This window comes from Andrographis paniculata, unplaced genomic scaffold (assembly GCF_009805555.1).
Source record: "Andrographis paniculata isolate CXL003 unplaced genomic scaffold, ASM980555v1 Contig38END, whole genome shotgun sequence".
Taxonomy (NCBI): domain Eukaryota; kingdom Viridiplantae; phylum Streptophyta; class Magnoliopsida; order Lamiales; family Acanthaceae; genus Andrographis; species Andrographis paniculata.
In genome coordinates this window covers 3,610,849-3,632,073 of record NW_026137571.1, presented here as the reverse complement: position 1 = coordinate 3,632,073, position 21,225 = coordinate 3,610,849, and the positions used below count along the sequence as shown (strand labels likewise).

The window sequence follows — 21,225 nt, the reverse complement described above, 5'->3', positions numbered from 1 at the left end:
GAGCCGTTAACGATCCGAGCTGAGCCAAATTTTAAGTATTCGTTAACGTTCGGGAACAAGGCTCGTGTTCATTCGTTAAGTTTTCAAGTTCGTTCATAGTGTTCGAACTCGGCTCGTTAAGAATTTCTGTTGTTTGAGGTGTTCGACTCGTTTAGGTTCAATTAAGTTCGTTCGAGCTCGTTTGTCTTATTTTTTTTTAATTTTTATATAAAATATAAAGAATTTTTAAAATTATTTTATTTATATATTTTAAATTAATATTTTATTTATTTATAAATTATAATTTTATATGTATATATAATATTTATAATAAATATATTATTTAAACGAACGATACACGAACAAAGCTTGGGCTTGTTTGTTAATTAAACAAACCTGTTTATGTTGTTCGGCTCAACTCGTTAACGTTCGCGAATGAGCTTTAATCGAGCCGAGTTCACAAACGGCTCGGTTCGTTTAACAGCTCTACTCGTATTACCGGTTCAACAAAACATAAGGTCAGTGCATGTAGCCTGGAGCCTGTAGGAATTCCTAACTCACACCATTTTATAAGTTGAAACATAGACACATTTTTTCTACCCCTTCTTACCCTTAAAAGGTAAGAACATTCACTTGTTGCCCCACCGGAAGTTAGGTGATTTCTTTCATCTGTCATAATACCACAATATAAAATATCTGCAATATATATATATATATATATATATCTTTATTAAATTCTTGTAAGGTAAGCAGAGAATTCATGTATCAGAAGATGTTTGAGTAAAAATCAGACAGCAAATACAAACAAACAAATCAACAGCCTCAATCTGAATCATCTCATATTATATTGCTGTATACTCTCCCTACATTCACTCTATATGTATATGTATATATGCATATTACATATATATATACATATATCAAGTTGTTATTACTAGTAGCTGTGACAAACGTAGGATCACTCACTCCAAGCAATGAATGGATTAGGTTCTAGGGAATCGAGGGCGCCCTTTCTTCCTCAGGAATTCCGGGATTTCCACTCCTCCACCTTCGATGGAGGATGAAGGTCGCCGGCTGAATCCAAGGCTCATGTCTCCCTGCGAGATCTGATTTGCCTGCATTCGACGAAACATTAATTTAGGGCCAAGAAAATGGGTGTCTGTATTGCTTAATAGATACCCATACCTGGAGGGGCCTTGCTTCGCTTTCTTCTTGACGTTTGAAACCGGTGGCGATCAAAGTGATGCTAACCTGGATTAAGGTATGGATTCATTCAAAGTATTTGCTTAAATCACATCAAAAATATCAAATTCAAAATTCTACTATTTATAAAAGCAACCAAACAGCACGAATGACTGAGGCTTCTGGAGGTAAACTTGAATAGTTGAATATACCTGTCCCGTTATGGAAGGATCGACCACAGCACCAAATATCAAGTTGGCACTTGGATCCACTAGATCATATATAACTTCCGCGGCAGTATTTACCTGCCATTTTATGTCAACAAACATACCTTAATTGCACAATAAAGAACTAATCACTTGGTAAAGAAGAATGTGATCCCAAACTGCCATTTTTTCCTATCAAAAAATATATATATTATATGCAAAAGCTACATAGCTCCATGCCTCAAAACAAAAAATCTGAATTGTGTAGGCAAAAGTTGAGAGTCTGTCGGAGGTAACCAACCTCAAACAATGTGAGATCACTGCCGCCGGTTATATTCCAAACGATTCCAGTAGCTCTCTCAATGCCAATATCCAGCAACGGAGATTGGATGGCATTAAGTGCAGCATCTCTAGCCCGGGTCTTTCCTGCATCATTACGAATACAGCAGAAAGTTGTCCACATAACAAAATGGATAGCCATAATGTTGGTTGGGAGTTTGGATTTTGAATAGTAAAAAACTAGAATTTGAATAGTTCTGATATAAATAAGTGTTAAAATGTGATATTTTGAATGTAAAATTAATTTTTAGTATAATATAAAAAATGAAGAATAAACGTTTAATTTGATATTTTTTAAAAGAAAAAGTTAGTGAATAGTAATCCCTCATCTGCACCAAAAAAAAAGGAAACAAGAAAAATCCCTTTCCAAGTAATAAGACTAGAAACAAAATAAGAATTCATAAGGAAAAAAAAAAAGAGAGAAAACACAATGAAGAAAATGAAGTTCATCCAACGAGCAACATAAAAACTGAAATGAAATAAGGAATAGCCGCCCGTTGATACCTGTGGCTGTCCCTATTCCCATCAATGAAGAGCCAGCATTGGCCATAATAGCTCGAACATCAGCAAAATCAACATTTACGAGTCCTGGGATCTGCCCACAATGCAGCAGGTTAATCAATTCCATGAACTTCTAGAGTATACAAATTAGAATCTGTAGATTTTCAGACCTGCGCGTCATTAAACTTTTTATTGAATCACGTCACCGCTAATTAATAACACTAACTCATTTTCCGCACCAATTATGCCTGTTCCTACTCGCCTATTCCATGCATAATTCTCGAATATTGATTTATGCATGCCAAATATCTTATATCCTAGAATCGCTAACCCAATAACTTTACCATTTCAAGAAAGCATGATACTAAGAATTTCAAAAAGGTAAAGCCAACATAAGCAGACATACTGTGATTATATCAGATATGCCACGAACTCCTTGCCGAAGAATATCATCAGCAAGATTGAACGCTTCAGTTACTGGTGTGGATGGGGAAACTGCAGTTAGTAATTTATCATTGGGGATGATGATTAAGGTGTCTACATTTTCTCTTAAAGCTGCAATTCCTTCTTGGGCTTGAACAGCTCTTCTTCTCCCCTCGAAAGAAAACGGAGTGGTGACTATGCCCACGGTCAAAATGCCCATAGATTTGGCAATTCCAGCAATCACCGGAGCTCCACCTGTACCAGTTCCACCACCCATTCCAGCCTGCATAAAAGTTTGCATTGTAAGAAAACTAAACTTAATCTTTCTTGCTCGATTACTCTCCATAAGGTTTGGCAACCAATAAGGAACAACTTACAGTAACGAAGACCATATCAGCTCCATAAACGGCATCCGCTATAGATTCTTTGCTTTCTTTAGCAGCATTCATTCCAATATCAGGGTTCCCGCCAGCACCAAGTCCTCTGGTCAGCTCCTGGCCAATCTGCAAACGATGCTCTGAGAACACCGGTGACATCCTCATGGCCTGGATATCCGTATTAACAATCCAGAACTCAACCCCCTTCATTGCACTTTCAATCATTCGATTAACCGCATTTGAGCCACCACCTCCAACACCAATAACCTTGATCTTGGCCTCGTTAAAATTGTTCGAATCTGAGGAATCTCTCAAGCTCTCAGTTACATTTCCACCTAAAGTACTCTCTTTTGGGTTGGTCATGGTTGAGTTCGATTCTCCTCTAAGCATTGATATCTCTGGATGCAGATTTAGGAACGGGTCCTTACTTTGAAAATGACTAACGTTGTGTGAGTTCGTCGAACATCTTAGATGGGAAACTTTTGAACCATTTTTCTGACCTAAGCTTGGATAAACATTGTTCCTTTCTTCATACATTCTCAATGGAGAAACTCTAACCCCAGAAACAGTTAACAAACCTACAGACCTACAAGTATCAGGGGGCATGAGATAAAGGGATTTGCTAGCCGCCATTACTAGAAACCTTCAATCGCCGTTTCTGATTAAAAGCCAAAACCCTAATTCTCAGAACAGTAATAACTAACAAAAATGCCCCAAACTCTGAGCCTTCTTTCTGTGTCACCGCCTGAAACAGAAAAATTAGCATACGAAAATAATAACTAGATGAAACAAGGAACATCAATAAAGCAGATTCATATGCATTTGACGAAATCTAGAAAACAACGAAACTAATTCCAGTAAAGCACCTAACACAATAACCTTAACAAAATGCTGTACGATGGAGAATTCTAAGAAGGGGAAAAACAGTAGAAGCAGCCCGCACAAAATTTCAGTCCAAAAACAAAATTAATAAATTGAAGCTAGATTGTTGCTCTGTGCAAGAATGGATGCCTGCAGGAACAGTGCAACAATGGAGGGTTTCTCCCCCAATTTCACGAGTCAATGGGAACCCAACAAACCCTAGACAACATTCACAGTATTTTCAGTAAAATAGCAGGGACCAAAAGCAAATTTACTCACAAATGAATTCAGGCCACAGCCTAAAGAGTAATGAACTGGGTTTGACTTAGGAAAATGAAAAACATCGGCATGGTTCACATGACATGAATATGGTTGAAAATACCATCAAAATTATCATCCAAGTAAAATGCAGAGGAATCGGATATTTATTTGGTGCTTACGAAGAGGATGAGTTCTCAGTAAGTAGAGCAGTGTGTGGAGGAAAGCCTTTTCTCAGTTTTCACCGCCAGCCACAGTCAGAGTGTGGTTCACTGCTTTGCTTTCAATTTCCATATGACTCTGACAGCCATCTCTCCTTCGAAAATTGAAGAGGGAGACGAGAAGGAAACCAGAAGGAACCGATGGAGAAAATCTGGAAATATCTGAAAATAAATAAATAAATATACTTTTTTTACCCAACACAAACGCACACACTGATGTTAAGAAAGGTAGCTACACTTAGAGTGTGTTTGTTAAGAGTGTGTTTGTCGGAGGATTTGGATTTTGAGTCGGTATTTCAATACTAAAAATTTTGAATTTGAATAGTCGTATGATGTGATATAAATAGGTGTTGATGCGATATTTTGAATGTAAAATTGATTTTTATGATAATATAAAAAATGAAAAATAGGTATTTGATTTGATGTTTTGGGGGAAAAAAAACGATGAATAGTAGAAATCCAAACAAATCCCTCAAACAAACCTTAGAGTTAGAGTTAGAGTTAGAGTTGTTACAGACTCGATTCGATTCGGTAAAAATTCGTTCGCGAATGTTAATAAGTCGAGTTGAATAACATAAATAGGTTCGTTCAATTAACGAACGAGCTCAAATTTTGTTCGTGAACGTTCGTGACCGTTCATTTAAATAATATATTTATTATAAATATTATATATACATATGATATTATAATTTATAGATAAATAAAATATTAATTTAAAATATATAAATTTTAAATTTTCTTTATAATTTATATATAAATTTTAAAAAATAAGACAAACGAGCTCGAACGAACTCGAACGAACTCAAACGAGTTCAATTGAGCTTAAACGAACCGAATACGAACACAAGCTCAAACAACAAAAATTCTTAACGAGCCGAGCTCGAACACTACGAACGAGCTCGAAAGTTTAACGAACGAACACGAACCTTATTCGCAAACGTTAACGAACACTTAAAATTTGACTCGATTTGGCTCGGATCGTTAACAGCTCTAGCTACACTACCCATTCGCGTAAACAAAAGCTCCTAATGAGAAAAAAAAAATACTTCGCTTTTCTTCTTTCTTTTTAATTTTTTTCTTCTCTTTTTATTTGTCTTTTTCTCTTTTTTGTTTTTATTTTTTATCTGGATTATAATATGAATAAAAAAAATTAATTAATAAAATTTCCGTATAATGAAATTTAAAATTTATAAGTCAAATAAAAATATATATATATTATAAGAATTTCACTGTATAAAGAAAGATAATAAATTATATACATAAATAATATATAGAAGAGTTAATAATATTTTTTTATGTTCCTCTCTTTGAACGATATCAAATTATATGCGTAAATTAAATATAAAAATAAGACAAATTTTTACGTGAAAACCCCTTCTAAATAAAAATAAATAAATAAATAAATTACATGTTGTCGAGATATAAGTAGAAAATTCACTATAATCAAATTAAATATAAGAGTTTTTAAAAAATGCATATAAACACGTTCAATCACCATTCAATCAATCAAAGAAAACTATAAATTTAAAATAATAATAATATAAAAAAAACCTAAAAATGTCACGTTCTCTAAATTTTGGATCGAACATCCAATAAAAAATTTTGATTGAAAACGCAATGTATTACAAACATTTCTTGAAAATTCATATTGATCCAACAGGTGGTTAACAAATCGGAGATCACCGTTAGGTGGCGATTTTGGCTTAATCTCACACATGTATACATATAGATATACGAAACTCTAATTTTATCCTTATTTTTGTTATTTAGTATCTTCGTAAATTGGAATTTTGTTAGATTATTTGTTATTCTAACAAATTTTAATTAATTATCCAAACTTATTATGTAAAAAAATTAAAAAAAAACTCATTATTAGAGTACACGAATTAAAATGCATTGTCACATATATATATGATTATTATAATATTTTATAATAAAAAAATATATTTGATACGATATTTTTTAAAAAATAAATAATATCAAAATCTCAAAAAAAAAAAAAGTATTCACTCTATCTCAATTGAAAATACTTATTTTACTATTTTTTTGTCTTATTTAAAAGTATTTATTTTCTATTATAGTAAAAATAATCAAAAGTTAATACGAAAATATGTTTTAACTTTTACATAAATTACAATTATATCATTATACATTCAATTAATTTATATATCAAATACTAATTTAAAAAATCTCATTGAACAGTAAAAACTGAAACATCTTCAAATAAAATAATAAACGGCCTATATATGTAAAATTAACAAAAAGATAAATATACACAATTTGTTAGTCATAATAAATATTTATTCATTTGTGTGATTTGTTTAATGGGGCACTTAATTTAAATCTTTCTGAGCTAAAATACATTTAAATTCAATTATTCTTTATTTTGAGAGTGCACTACACTTTCTACTTTTTCATTTTCATTTACACTTGATTTTCTAATACTAATTTTACTCTTGAAATCACTTTATAATGTAATGAATATTGTATATACTCTCGTTATTTTTATATAAATCTACATTTATCTAAGTACATGCTCCAAAGTTATCCCACTGTACAAAGAAAATATCAAGTTGTGTTCCTGAAATTTTATTTATGTACTGAAATCAGTTATAGAAATTCAAACAAAAAAACAAAACAAAATCTTAATAAAACCCACCATCCGAGTTGTGGCTTGGTTATTTCTTCAAAACTCATTCCTTGTCACGCTGCCCTTCTCCGTCGAAACCTCATGCCAAAGTAATCACCGTCGAGCTTCATCGAAAAAACTTTCACCTCCATCGGAAATCTCCATTCGCCGGCCAGAGCTCCGTTCTCGTTCGAGATGTCAAAAATAACCTTATCCCAAAAACAATGTTCGAAAAAGTAAGTTAATGTTTATGGTTTTGGTAGGATCTAGTTTTTGAGTTCATGGTGTACTTTGATCTATTTTATTTGTGCTTTGGTTGGGTTTGTAGAAGTTTCAGTGAGGGGTCATTTTACTTTGACATTGCATTGCACCATCGAGTCGAATATGAGTTATTTTGATATGTTTAAAATTACAAATGATCTTGTTTTCTTTAGAAGTACCTTAATTTGTATTTTTCTAAATTTATATTTATAGTAAAATAATTGAGATGTGAGGCGGGCGGTGCTTCTTGTTTTTTTCAAATACCGTAGGCAAAACATTTCTTGTCAGGTAAGTCTTTAAGTACTAAGGGTTGGACTATGTCTCTGTCATGGGATTGGTTATAAATGTATCTATTTTTTTTCGATTAGTAAAATTTTTCTTTGTTCTTTATATTGTTTGCGAATGTCTTCAATTGCCTTTGGTATGCCTTCATTATTAATTAATTATGCCTCAAATAAAAGATTAGTAAGTTAGGATAAACGACAAACAACTTAAACCTGTGCAACTCACACCATTTGGATATGTGGAGGAAGTTTTTTAGATGCTGGACTGAAGAGACGGTTATAGATGCCATGGTGAGAGTCTCAATTGTGGGCCACTTGTATGCATGTACGTTGAGAGTTACGTTTTAGACGATGAAAATCATTACCCACCAGGTGGTTTGTTCGTCCGAATTCGATGATGTCAAGGCTATTAGGGCTAAAATTACTACAACAATTTTAGCAGAGGCTCCGGAGGGTCTGTCTAATCCAATTTGAATGTTTGGGATGTGATTATAATAGTCGGATTGATGAATAGCTTAAATTTATAGTCAAGTAGGGGTACTTAGCAGTTTATGTTATATTTTGACATAGACTTTTCTGATCACCGACTACTTTAAACTAATGCATGATATTTTAAGAGGTTGTCTATATTTACTTGCATTCTGGTCATGTATACGTGATAGGTGATCCAAACTTTCTAATATAAGGGTGAGCATTTGGTTGGTTCAGTTCAAACCGAACCGAACTTTGAATTTTGATCTGTTTTCGGTTTGTAAAGATCAAAACTGAAACCGAACCAAAATTTGTAAAACCAAACTAAACCAAAACAAATTAATTTGATTCGGTTCAGTTTAAACCAAACAAACCGAATTTTATGAAATTAAATGGTGATGCTTGAACCCATTCATTCAATATATTTCCATCACCAATGCAGATTCATTCATCATAAATTGCATGTTTCCAACAACTTACAAATAGATGAAATATTGAAATACAAATATACAATCAAAATTATAAGATATATAAAATATAAAATCTATTTTATTTAAAGTTCGGTTTTTTGGTTTGAAAATTGAAAACCATAATCGAACCAAAACCCAAATTTATAAATTCGGTCTTAGATCAAACCGAACCAATTAACCGTATAGATAAAACCGATCTATCCAAACCGAAAAACAAATTCGGTTTTTTCGGTTTGGACCGACCAATGCTCACCCATATTCTAATATATACCTTTGTATATAATCCAAACTTTATAATATATACCTCTCTATGTGTTGGATATTTTGCAATTGATTATTTTGTGAGTAAAAATGCGACGGGCCGGTGTATCAAATTAATTAGATTAATGTGGAATAAATAAATAAATATTATTTATTTATTGTGTATGGGATTTGGTTAATATTTGGGCTATTTTTCCTGTCTCGAGACAAACCAAATTGTGCAACCCCAAATTAAACCCGGGTATATGGCCTAAGTCGCAGTATTATTTGGATAAAATACTATCCGTTGGATAGATTTATTATAATCTCAAACCTAAACCTTCCGTTTGTGACGATCGTAATTTATTCTAATTTCAAACCTTCCGTTTGAAACGATCATAATTTATTCTAATATCAAACCTTCCGTTTGAGATTAGAATCAATTACGACTGCTTCAAACGGAAGGTTTGAATTTATAAGTAATTACATCGATAATTAAGGTCGTAATTATGATCGTAATTGATCCCCTGCCATTTTAGCCGAGTGGAGACGCCTATATAAAGGGCTTCTCCCCTTCATTCTAAATACCAACACCAACAACTCTTTCATCTTTCTCTCCTCTCTTTCAGCTTTCCGGAAACCTCCCCAGCTCAGTTCCTCTCTCGTTTTTGTTCGTCGGAGCTCCAACGATTAGAGGTGCCACTCTCATTGGAGACGGAAACCGTTTTATCTTTGGGTTAGAACGCCAGCCACCAAAGGCACTACCGAGGCGTATCTAATTTTCGGAAAGAGGATCCATCCTCGAATCGGTTTCACGTTTATTCTCACAATACCCATATATTCCAACAGTATGTTACTCAGACACCCAAATCACATGCGCAGATATACTGGGGTAGAACAGGCACCCACATAACTAAATAATATACTTCAACTGAAAAAAATTTGTGATTGGATATTGACAAAACCCTAGGCCGAGACCACATACCCCCTATGGTGATATTTGTACCTTCATTTCTAATTTATATACCTCTGAACTAATTGATTCTACTCGTACGAAAGAATATAATTTCTAAGTAACTTTGTGCGGAATTGACGTACATTGAGAATATGTGTACTCACCAAATTGTTCTAAAAGCATTGATGGACCGATGATAAATCCACATCAATAACTAATATATTCCGTACAGTATAGAAAAGTCCAATATGTCTCATTACTAATAAATTTAATGTAATTTGAGATAAATGAATCTGTGGGTTGTTCTGTGCCACATCCATATTATGGTCGGCACCGGATTAATGGGTTCTTCATAAGTTTTTTTGTAGTGTTCAACGCTGTAATATTCATCACAAAAATCATATATAGACATATGACAATTTTCAAAGCATGCTTGCACGGTAGCCAAAATATTTGTCATTCTCGGCAGGATGTAATTTACTTTCATGTTTCGGGCATAACTTACCCTCCATAATCGGACTTCTCCTAATGCTCATTCATCATAGTCAACACATGTTTCTGGATAGAATCAAGCATCCCAACAAAATGCAATGATCTTACTGAGCGCACTTAACTATTCCATGACTCGGCTATTGTTATTTATTATCCTCTAACGAGTGATTGTGCAATAAAGTTTCGGGCAAGTGACATAGCCTTCACAACAGACGTTATATGCTGCTCAAAATCCTTTCATAGGAGTGTGTAAGCAACTTTATTGAAAACGGACGTCCATCGTTTCTTGTGATGCATCGGATATCTCCGTATTACCTATACGAAGTGTAATTACCTTGTTACACATGTCATAATAAATGAAACATATATCCTACACATACATACATATGAAAATTGTACACTAAATGTCAGAGACAGTGTGCATGGTGGGCTCCGGAAAATACGGGGGGATAGAATTTAGAAATCCCGAGCATTTATCTGAAAAATAAAATGTATTTTTTTCCAATTATATGGACCATCAACGTGAAGAACATACCTTAACCTCCAGCAAAATTATTCCCAATTTTCATCATTTTCGGTAGACACGGCTGCATAGCAACAAGATTGTATGAACATCCAATTTACAAGCACACGGAATATTTACCAAAGTTCATATATGAGTAGTCGTAGTATATATCAAAAAAATAAAATATGCAATATCAGACAACATATGTATAATATTAATAAATATAGATATACTCCACCAAAGAAAGACTCTATGTGAAAAAGCCAACGTATACTACCATGAAATCGCTACCCCTTCAAAGCTTTTCTTCTTATACATATCGTCCTATACGAGAGGTCATCATGAATGTAAAAAACTTACCAACTTTCGCACAAATAATTTCAAACAGGGCACAATCACCGAAGGATTGGTGAAATAATAGTGGAAAATTATCGATCATACTTGAGTTTGGATCTTCATTTTAAGTGGAACGTGGATAGGATCGGTCGTGAGCCCTAACAACACCACAATAATCAACCAACAAAATTATCAAAATAAAAGAACATTTGCAATCGAAAGTTCCCCTTACCAATATTTTCCTTGTGCGAAACAAACATAGAGATTGGAATTTGGATTTGGCATCGCCATCGATCACGCGGGAATGAACAGAAGTTTGGACGGAAGCTCTTTCGCGCAGAAATAACCTAACGAGGAGAGATGAATATCTAAAATGATAACATAGATTTTGGGGGGAGATAAAAACAATATTGTAATTGAGATTGGGGCAAGGGAGTTGATGTTATGTTTATTAAAAAATGAGGAGTGTAGTGTGTTTAAAGTGTAGGTGGAGACTGAATTTAAACATCAAAATAGAGGTAGAGATTTTAATCCAATTGTCCGTTGTTTAATATTTTAAAATTAAAATTAATTATTTAATATGATAATAATAGAATAGTACAAAATATGTTTGTTTGGGTATTTTAAATAAATACTATTCAATTAATTTTTTTAAAAAATATCAAATTAAATATTTATTTTATTTTTTATATTATATTATAAATTAATTTTGTCTTCAAAACTATTAGTCAAATTTATTATTTAAAAATTCAAATTTAAAACCTCAGACAAATTGACAATTGGCGCGAGATGTGATATATAAATGATAACATCAATGTTCGATACTCTTTTTAACACTTGAGTATCCACGTTAAACTTAAAAATTTTAAATTGTAAAATAATTCAAAATAATGCTTATAGTGAGTATGTGCATACTAGAACATGAAGTAAATGCTAATATCTAAGTACAAAATTCAAACTTTAAACTAAGAACGAGAAATAAAAATAAAGTTCAATGAATGAATGTTGCATGGAATTAATGATGCGGGGTAACAATGCATGCAATATATATATAAAAGAACTGGATGATTATGTGGTTGAAAGTATAATTTGGTCAATGACACGAGCTTTGTATTTATAATGGATAGAAATTGTATAAAATCTATGAATATAAGTGATGGAAAAATGAAAGTGAATATATTTATGATTTTAAGAACGGTTAACAAGCTATAATCTAATAGACAAATAACTTTCCCTAATTAATTATTCTTAAGTTGTTTCACTAGTGTCTCCATTTCGGTGTTACCTCTTTTTTGTTTAAATTGAATTTTACTTATAGATTAAGTAGGCCGAGAAAGCTCAAGCATACTTAACTGCAATGTACCATCTTCACAATATTAACAATGCGACACACATACATATACATGGATAGTCAATTAATATGAGTTGTTGCATATTTTTCCTAATTGTTTAACATAAATCATTCAAGTGTGAACATAAGGATTGTGTATGAATCAAATACACGAAGAAGAATACTAATATTTTTTATATAAGAAAGCAATAATTTGCTCTACATTTTTTATAGATAAAAAGTAGTATGGTATCACTAGAAAAGAATTCCACTGGTTGAAATTAATGGTTAGGGGTAGAGAACTTTCATAAAAGTCCCATAACTGTTGCATTAAAATATTGAAAATAGTTTTTTTACAATTTGAACTTTCACAGAACAACAAGGTAAAGAATGAAAGAATAGTGTAAATATAAATTACAACACAATCTAGTTGGTATTTATAAGCTTTTTGCACGATGGTTAGTTAATGCAGTGGTTGCAACTATTATAACTTTCTAAAGTATCACAACCATCTATCTTGATCATCAGATATGTTAGAATTTGAGAAAAAATAATAAAATTGCCTTATTATCATCAAAATAAGGGGGCCTAGGCAATACAAAACGGACTCGATAGACTCAAATCTAAGTAATCTAATCTATGGATAAGACCAAATCTAAATATAAATCTACTAAATATAAAATTGAATATCTAAAATATCTCAACATCTCCCCTCAAACTCAAGTGGTATAACAAAAACCAACTTGAGTTTGATAAGAAATTTGAATATAGACGCAAAAAGTGCAAATAAAAATAACAGTTGACTCTCTACCGGAGCCAAAAACGATATAACTCTCCACCAGAGCCGAAAATAATTAACTCTCCACCGGGGCTGAAAATAGTTGACTCTCCACCAAAGTCGAAAACGATATGACTCTCCACTGGAGCCAAAAATAGTTGACTCTCTACCGGAGCCGAAAACGATATGACTCTGCTCCTGAGCCGAAAATGACATGACTTTCTACCGGAGCCGAAAATGACATGACTCTCCACCGGAGCTGAAAACAATTGACTCTCCACCAGAGCCGAGAACGACATGACTCTCTACTGGAGCAAAAAAAAGTTGACTTTCTACCGGAGCAAAAAATGACATGACTTTCCACCAAAGCTGAAACAGGTAAATTGCAAACACCAAACAGATCGCACACAGACAACAAACAAGCAGCGGACAGATGGTATATTGCAAAAAGATTTCAAACAATAGACAAGCAACGGACAAATGACAGATCGCAGTCAAACTTCAGATCGCATGCAAACAAGATAGCATGATCTTAAAATCACAAGACCTTTGGGTACAATCCAGGTTGAATGTATCCGGAGAAACACGGTTTGGTAGGCTATATCTACGGCATGAGAAAGATAGGCTCTGATACCATGTTACAATTTGGAAAAGAAAATAATGAAATTGTCTTATTATCATCAAAATAAGGGGGTCTATATATAGGCAATACAAAATGGACTTGATAAACTCAAATCTAAGTAATCTAATATATGAATAAGACCAAATCTAAATATAAATCTACTAAATCTAAAATCGAATATCTAAAATATCTCAACAAGATAGGTCACTATCAGCACAATACATCCTTCTAGCAGTGTAGTTAGATTAACACTTGGAAGGAAAGACTTTACTAAGAGCCGCAAACATCGTCTTTGTAAGTTTGAGAGGAATAATAAGTTTGTCAAGAAGTTTACATCGAATGTTGCATAGCTCGCTTCAGCGTGTAGATAGCTCACACTGATAGAATAAGTTTACAAATTGAAAGTACTTAGCAGAAACAGACTATCTGATAGAGAGGCTTGTGTCTCCGTATATATGTGTCAGGACGAGTTCGCGGTCTTTGTGACTTTCAGAGGGAAAATTCAGTTTTTTGTACTTTTTAAGTATAACTCTCATCTTTGGAAAGTTGGATCAGTTCAAATGAGATATAATGATAATGTATTTTATAAATCAGATATTGTGATAATTTTGCATAAAATTAAATATAATAAACATATTTCGAAAGTAATAAATATGTTCAAATTTGAAGTTATCACAAACACACCATAATGTTAGAATGAACGAATAAAATCACACCATAATATTTTCAATAGTAAAAAAAGAAAAAAAAAGAAAAAAAGGAAATTGCATATGTTCGGTAGTAAAGGTTGTTATCATCTATTAATTTCATTTATTTTACCATGATAATCATATATGTTAAAAAATTATATTCCTTCAGTCTCCATCTAACATTTCTTTAGTAGTTTGTAGCAAAATTAAACTAATATTCCCTCCGTCTAGGATCTTTATGCTTGTTTGATTGGATATATAATCTAAAAAATAATAGTATTTTAATATAAAGTGGGATAAGTAAAAAATAAAGTGAGAGTATTATGAAAAATTTATTGAAGAGTTAATAAAAAAGTAGTGGGGTAAGTAAAAAATAATGACAAATTAGTTATCATATTTTAAAATGAGGTAATAAAATTACAGCCATATAAAATTTATACTATAAATAAATTATGCATAAGTTTAACAGAAAATTGAAAAAGAAATAGCGACATAACTATTTCAAACCACCGGAATAATATTTTATTAGTTAGTAGAAATATGTAAGAAGATTTTGACACTTTTTCATCTATACTTAATGTATAACTTTTTTTTATTGATGGACATAGGAATCCGTACCCGTTATTTTTTTAGTGCGCTTTGGATAAATGTCTGACCGAACCTAATAGCCAACAATCTAGCTTAGCAAGGCAAACCACTTTAGCCGAACCATGTGTGGCTGGCAAGACCAAATGATGCCGAGAGAATTTGAACCCAATATTTTATATATAATTAATCATATGTATAATTTATTATATACAATATGTACAGTGCAAGTACTATTAAATTCGTTTGAAAGTGCCAAGTGATTACAAAATTAATCATTTGCATAAACATTATAAGAAGTCTTGTAAGAAAAGATGATAAAAGATGAATATTTTGCAAGCTTTTATCAAGAACACTAAACATATTAGTGGAAACAAAAAGCTTCAAAGTCACAAATTTAGCCAATATGAATCAAGGTGAGCTTGCTACGATAGTTAGTTATTCTACATGACTATCCAATTTCCATGTTTGATCATGTTGGATTCAAAAGTTGCAAGTCTTCAACCTACCTTCAACATGATTTCACGAAATACTCTTAAAAATGACATCTTCAAAATTTATGAAAATAAGGAAAGCCAAGTGTTATTCATTACTGGATAAAGTGTCAAGTTGCAATTGCTACTGATATGTGGACATAAAAAAAAAAAAATTATGGCAATAACTCGTCATTTTATTGATGACTCATGAATTCTACAAAATTTTAGATTGAGATAACTTTAATTTTAGAATTATAATTTTATATCTATTTACATTCATAATACTAATTATTTGTTAATTTTTATAGATTTTATGTATGTTCCAACTTCTTATATAGTTGAAGTATTTTCTGAAGTACCTATGGAATCTTTATTAGGTTGGAACATTGATAGAAAGTTGTCAACAATTACCATTGGCAATTGTTCTACCAACGATTTCATATTATATATGTGCTCTTAAAAATATTTTAAAGAAAGATTTTATTCTTAATGAAAAGGTACTACATAAGCAATGTTCATCTCGTATCTTAAATTTGATTCTTAAAGATGGTTTAGAATTAGTAAATAATGATATTAAAATTTTTTGAGATAGCGTTGTTGATTGCACTACTTCACTCGCTAGAGTTGAAATTTTTTAGTAAGTTGCGCGTCAATTGCATATTGAGTGTAGCAAAAAGTTGGTACTTAATTTTAAAACTCATAGAAATAATAAATAATGATATTAAAATTTTTTGAGATAGTGTTGTTAATTGCACTACTTCACTCGCTAGAGTTGAAAATTTTGAGGAAGCTGCGTCAATAGCATATTGAGTGTGGCAAAAAGTTGGTTCTTAATTGTAAAATTCATTGAAACTCGACTTATTTGATTTTAGAAATAACTTTTTATATGATTATGTGTTTCCATGATATAAACGTTAAGAGAAACATTATAATAGAGAAAACTAGGAGAATGCGAAAGAAATTTGTGCAAAGTTGAAACAATTTTTTTTTAAGCCACTGAAATATGTTTTAGTACTCTTTGTCTTGCATTTAATTATTTTTTCCCAAATATATGATACTAACCGGAAATTAGAGGAGTGGATGAATAGTTCAAATGTGATAATTAAGGACATGACTCAAAAAATATTGGTAAAATATGAGAAATATTGAAACAATTGGTATATTATAATGGGTGTTATTGTTGTATTTGATCCTCGATACAAAATAAAGTGGATTGAATTACATTTTTCTTGATATGTGGTGATAATCAATGGGAAATTTGAGAAAATCCGAAATTATTGCTATGTTCTCTTGCATGACTATCAATATAGGGATAAATGTTTGAGTGTTGGACATTTTGAACATTTGGATTTGGAAAATGCATCATCTTATACTTCTACTTGTGACACACTTGAGAGTGATCCTTTAGTATTTTATGAGCAGTACATTGCTTTTAGTTCGAATTCTTTTACTAGAGTGTCATCAACATCTGAAATAGATTTATATTTGGAAAAAATGTGCTGCAAAAAAATCAAAATTTTAATGTTTTGAGTTGGTGGAAAACAAATGAAGTGAAATATCCCATACTGGAAAAATTTGCAAGAGGATATATTGATTATTCTTGTTTCAGTAGTGGCTTCCGTATCAATATTTAGTATTAGTGGAAATTTTGTTAGTCTTTATTATAGTAGGCTTAATCCATCTATTTTGGAAGCATTAATGTGTGCTTGATGCTGATTATGAAGTCAAGCTACACTACCAAAAAAAGGTCTTTTTGTAACGATCAAATATTCGTAACTAAAACCCATTTTTCGTGCAAAATAGCTTTTTGTGTCGACTTTGTTACAGATTATGATCGCTACGAAAAATCGCAGTACAAAAACTTCGTATCGCAATAAAATCCTTAACAAATATTAGGTGGTCAACTCTCAAAATAAGCACGTGTTAATTATATTTGTTACCTTTTTTGGTATGTAACAAAAACATCAATCATGTTTTTGAACCGACAAATATCCGATACAAATACTGCGGAACAAAAGTTGAATACTGTCAGAAAAATATTTGTTACGACATATGTCCGAATCAACAAATGCGTTACAAATGTCTAATCTTGTCAGAAAACTTGTTACAAGATGTGTCCGTAACAACAATACATTACGAAAGGACTGCCCCCTAACAAATAAGTTGTTTGTTACGAAATTACTCCGCAACAAAAAATCATGACAAAAGTCAGGCAACCATTCATTACCATTTGTACCGGCCACTGTCCGTAACTAAAAATACGATACAAAAGACGTCCCTGTGTGGCATAGTAGTTTTGTCGCCATAAATAAATTCCATTTGTCTGTATTATTAATTTGCGAGACAAATAATTTAAAACTTAATCTTATCATAATTGTTTCCAAATCCATCAAAATACTACACATGGTCATCAATACAACGATGTTCATAGTCCAGCCAAAAACAAAATATTAGTCGTCGACGGTGCTAACAAAACAACCCAACAAAACACCAATCCGTACACCAACATAACAACCTACTAAATAACGATACGCAAAACCCAAAAGTAATACATAAATAGATAATTCTGATATCATACGGAAGTACGATCTTAAGGGCAACTCATAAACACTACTATGAATGACCCAGCTAGTCGAGTGCAGAATAATGGAGGCTGCAATTACGGGTGGCGAACCAACTGCAATGTGTTTTTAATAATATATAAGCATTTATTATAGAAGTTGAAGTAATTTAATTTCCAAAAGAATAAAGTAAATAAAAAATTGTGTACATCCTGGTAAATCCACTCGATATTATCTCCGTCGAGTACATCACCGAGAATTTTCGCTCCAGCATTAGTTGGGAGGATAAGTGCAGTTTTTGGGACCATTACAGCTGTAACATACACCTTAACAATGACTACGGTATCACTTATATAAATAGGTTAAACAAGCGCTAGTTACGAGGATGAATATAATAAATAAAACTTACGCTTTAGCTTGATCTAGGGACCCTATCTTAAATACAAGTATAATAACAAATAAACTCGAAAAGCACTAATATAATAGGCTGACCCCTGAACATTATGAAAATAAATAACACAACATGGACCATAGGAGCCAACTCCCCTTACACATATACTAATAATTATAAATCACCACGATCATAGATGGGCAATCCTTCAGTAAAAAAAACGAACACAGCTCTCCAATAGCAACCAAGTAACCACCAATCAAGCCCTACAAATAACGTTCAACCATACAACTACCTTAAACCTAAATAGACATGCCCTACAACGATATAACCAGATGCTAGATATAACAATCTTACACATGATCCATTTTATGTCCATTTCACTCTGTACAATTAAATGACCTCAAATATTTCTTTACATGGAATATTTGGAACTAGAGCATGATTGCAACACAAACATATAAAATAAAGGGAAAAATTTGTTCAAGAATAAAAAATTTCGTGGAACATATAAGTCAGCTAACTATCCTAACTACAAATTTGAGATCAAACAACCACAAACTTATACACAATTGCTACAATAAAAATAATTCCATACAACAGAGCAAGCTAAGTAAAATTATGCTATAACAAATTAGTAGGCTAAAAGATCAACATTGCCTAAATCGCAAGTTATAAGCCAACCTAATGCAGCATTGAAGCAAAACTCCAACAAACCAAAAGTATGTTTGTAGATTATACCGGCAAATCATCCATGGTGGCAAGCACAATTAAAGTGGTTAGCAACAATGAGTTATATGAACAACTAGCTAAACTATTAGACTACAATATCCTAAGGACTCAGAAAATGAACCAAACAACATAACTATATCTTTCACTAACCAACAACAACTACTATACCTCTATATAAATAGATTATACGTCAAACACCTAGCAACCAAACAAGGTCACACAACAAAAATATGCAGCAGACGACAACAGAAATAAAAAGTAAACTAGCTTGACTAATTATTCCTACAATAGCAGCAGACAAAATTATACAGAGTTACACTAATCAAATTAATTAAGCTATATATTGACTTAAATCTAGTTTCTCCTATGCTAATATTAAACTACTTGCAAACTATCTAACAAATATGGCTACAACTAACTAAAGTAATGAGAGAACTAATGCTAGGCTAAGGACTAAACCTAGAAGGCCAAAACTAAACCAAATACTAACATAGCATGACTGAATCTATATTAAATAACTTACTACGTACTCTAATATCTAACAAACTAATCTAGTTGAACTTACAATGCTAGTAGGATGCAAAATACAGATTAGACTACACTAAGTCTAAATAACTACAACACGAAATATCATAGCCAATATTAGAAATAAATTGCCATACATACTCCCCTTTAAAGATGAACGCCTGTAAGCTGAGAAATTTTATTATTGGGGCTAATCATAATTTCCTCACACTTGAATTTTTGTCCGCCCTCGAACATTTGCAGTTGACACCGAGGAGGAACTACAGTTAAACCAAACAACAAGTCATGAGTAGCTTTTAATTTTTCCCAAAGCAAAATGCAACAGCAGCTAAAAGACATTTAACCAAACATATTTGGCGCAAGGGCAATGACTAAAACTAATTCCAACATCGATCGAAATAAAGCACATTGCAATAATTAGATATAGCACAATCTAATTTAACTAAAATCGTAAATGAGAACAGCCTTTAAGCCAATATATCACACAACCGCTCAAAAAATATATAAAATCATTATTTGGAATTTTAGAGAGGAATAACTAAAAGTGCAAAACTAAATGTAAACTCTTAATAAGTTAGTGCGAAATTATATGAAAACTCTTCATATCGAAAATAAAAAATAAAAAGGATAGTTCATTTGTGCATTTTCCATGAAAGAAAACTAGAAAACATAAAATCATTAAAAGTGTGTTTGCAATCACTCACTTTTTTTTCTAACCATTTAAAAAAGTAAATTTCACCTAGAAGTGGGAAGACAACGAAGAGTTTTTCTTTCACAGAGCTAAGTAGAAAATCAGATATTATTTCAAAGCCTTTAAATTCATTTAAGAAGAGCCACCATCCTATTATTACTCTGTAGGATCCTCGAAACAATTGTTCATTGTGATTTATTTAATACAAAAACACATAAAAACTATACAAAATGGATTCCAAAGGAAACACTCGAGTCACCACCAATGCTTATTCACTTCATTATATCAATAGAAATTCAAAAAACAACAGACAACCATCCCATACCTGCTAACAGAAGGGAAATTGAATTCCATTATAAAAATTAATAGCAACCTCAAAAGTAAATCTCAAATTAAGCCCAACAAAGACAATTTACCTCACAAAAATTAAGTCAAAGTTTAATTTAAGCTCAAACGGTTTCATATTTGAATCCACCATCAAAACTTTTTGCAACCACAAACAATAATTCAAAGAAGAAGACTATATTTAAGTTAGAATTAACAATGCCTATCATTATGAAATATCAATCCAAATCATCGAATATGCCTAAAAATAAGCTGATTTCACAAAACATCAACTAGAAACCACAAAATAAGAACAAGAACTCCCAAGAAAAACTAAATTCAATTCGAAGTTGTCACTTAGGCAGTACCAGTCCAAAGCAACTAACTACATGCCCCTATATCACACCAATATTCTAACCAGGCTGAAATTCCTTAAAAATCAATACCAATCTTAAATCAAACACCATAAGAACAATTAACTTTATAATCGTGACTGAGAATAGGCGAACAAAAAAAGAAATTTCACCAAAA

The 21,225-nt window shown here is 32.1% G+C and overlaps 1 protein-coding gene across 3 annotated transcripts; it reads right to left on the bottom strand.

Annotated features, from left to right (window-relative positions):
• Positions 1 to 672: 672 nt before the first annotated feature.
• Positions 673 to 4,509, bottom strand: LOC127251043 (cell division protein FtsZ homolog 2-2, chloroplastic). Of its 3 annotated transcripts, none has more exons than XM_051274598.1 (8): positions 4,309 to 4,509; positions 3,008 to 3,752; positions 2,614 to 2,913; positions 2,211 to 2,301; positions 1,669 to 1,793; positions 1,374 to 1,466; positions 1,165 to 1,230; positions 673 to 1,094 (listed from the first exon to the last, which is right to left on the bottom strand). In XM_051274598.1, the coding sequence occupies exons 2-8, from the start codon at positions 3,638 to 3,640 to the stop codon at positions 963 to 965; spliced, it is 1,440 nt and encodes a 479-aa protein (XP_051130555.1). In that variant the 5' UTR covers positions 3,641 to 3,752; positions 4,309 to 4,509; the 3' UTR covers positions 673 to 962. The 3 variants fall into 3 exon arrangements, with proteins under 3 accessions (XP_051130555.1, XP_051130556.1, XP_051130557.1); XM_051274599.1 differs by lacking the exon at positions 4,309 to 4,509 and adding an exon at positions 4,148 to 4,302; XM_051274600.1 differs by lacking the exon at positions 4,309 to 4,509 and adding an exon at positions 3,887 to 4,129.
• Positions 4,510 to 21,225: the final 16,716 nt, after the last annotated feature.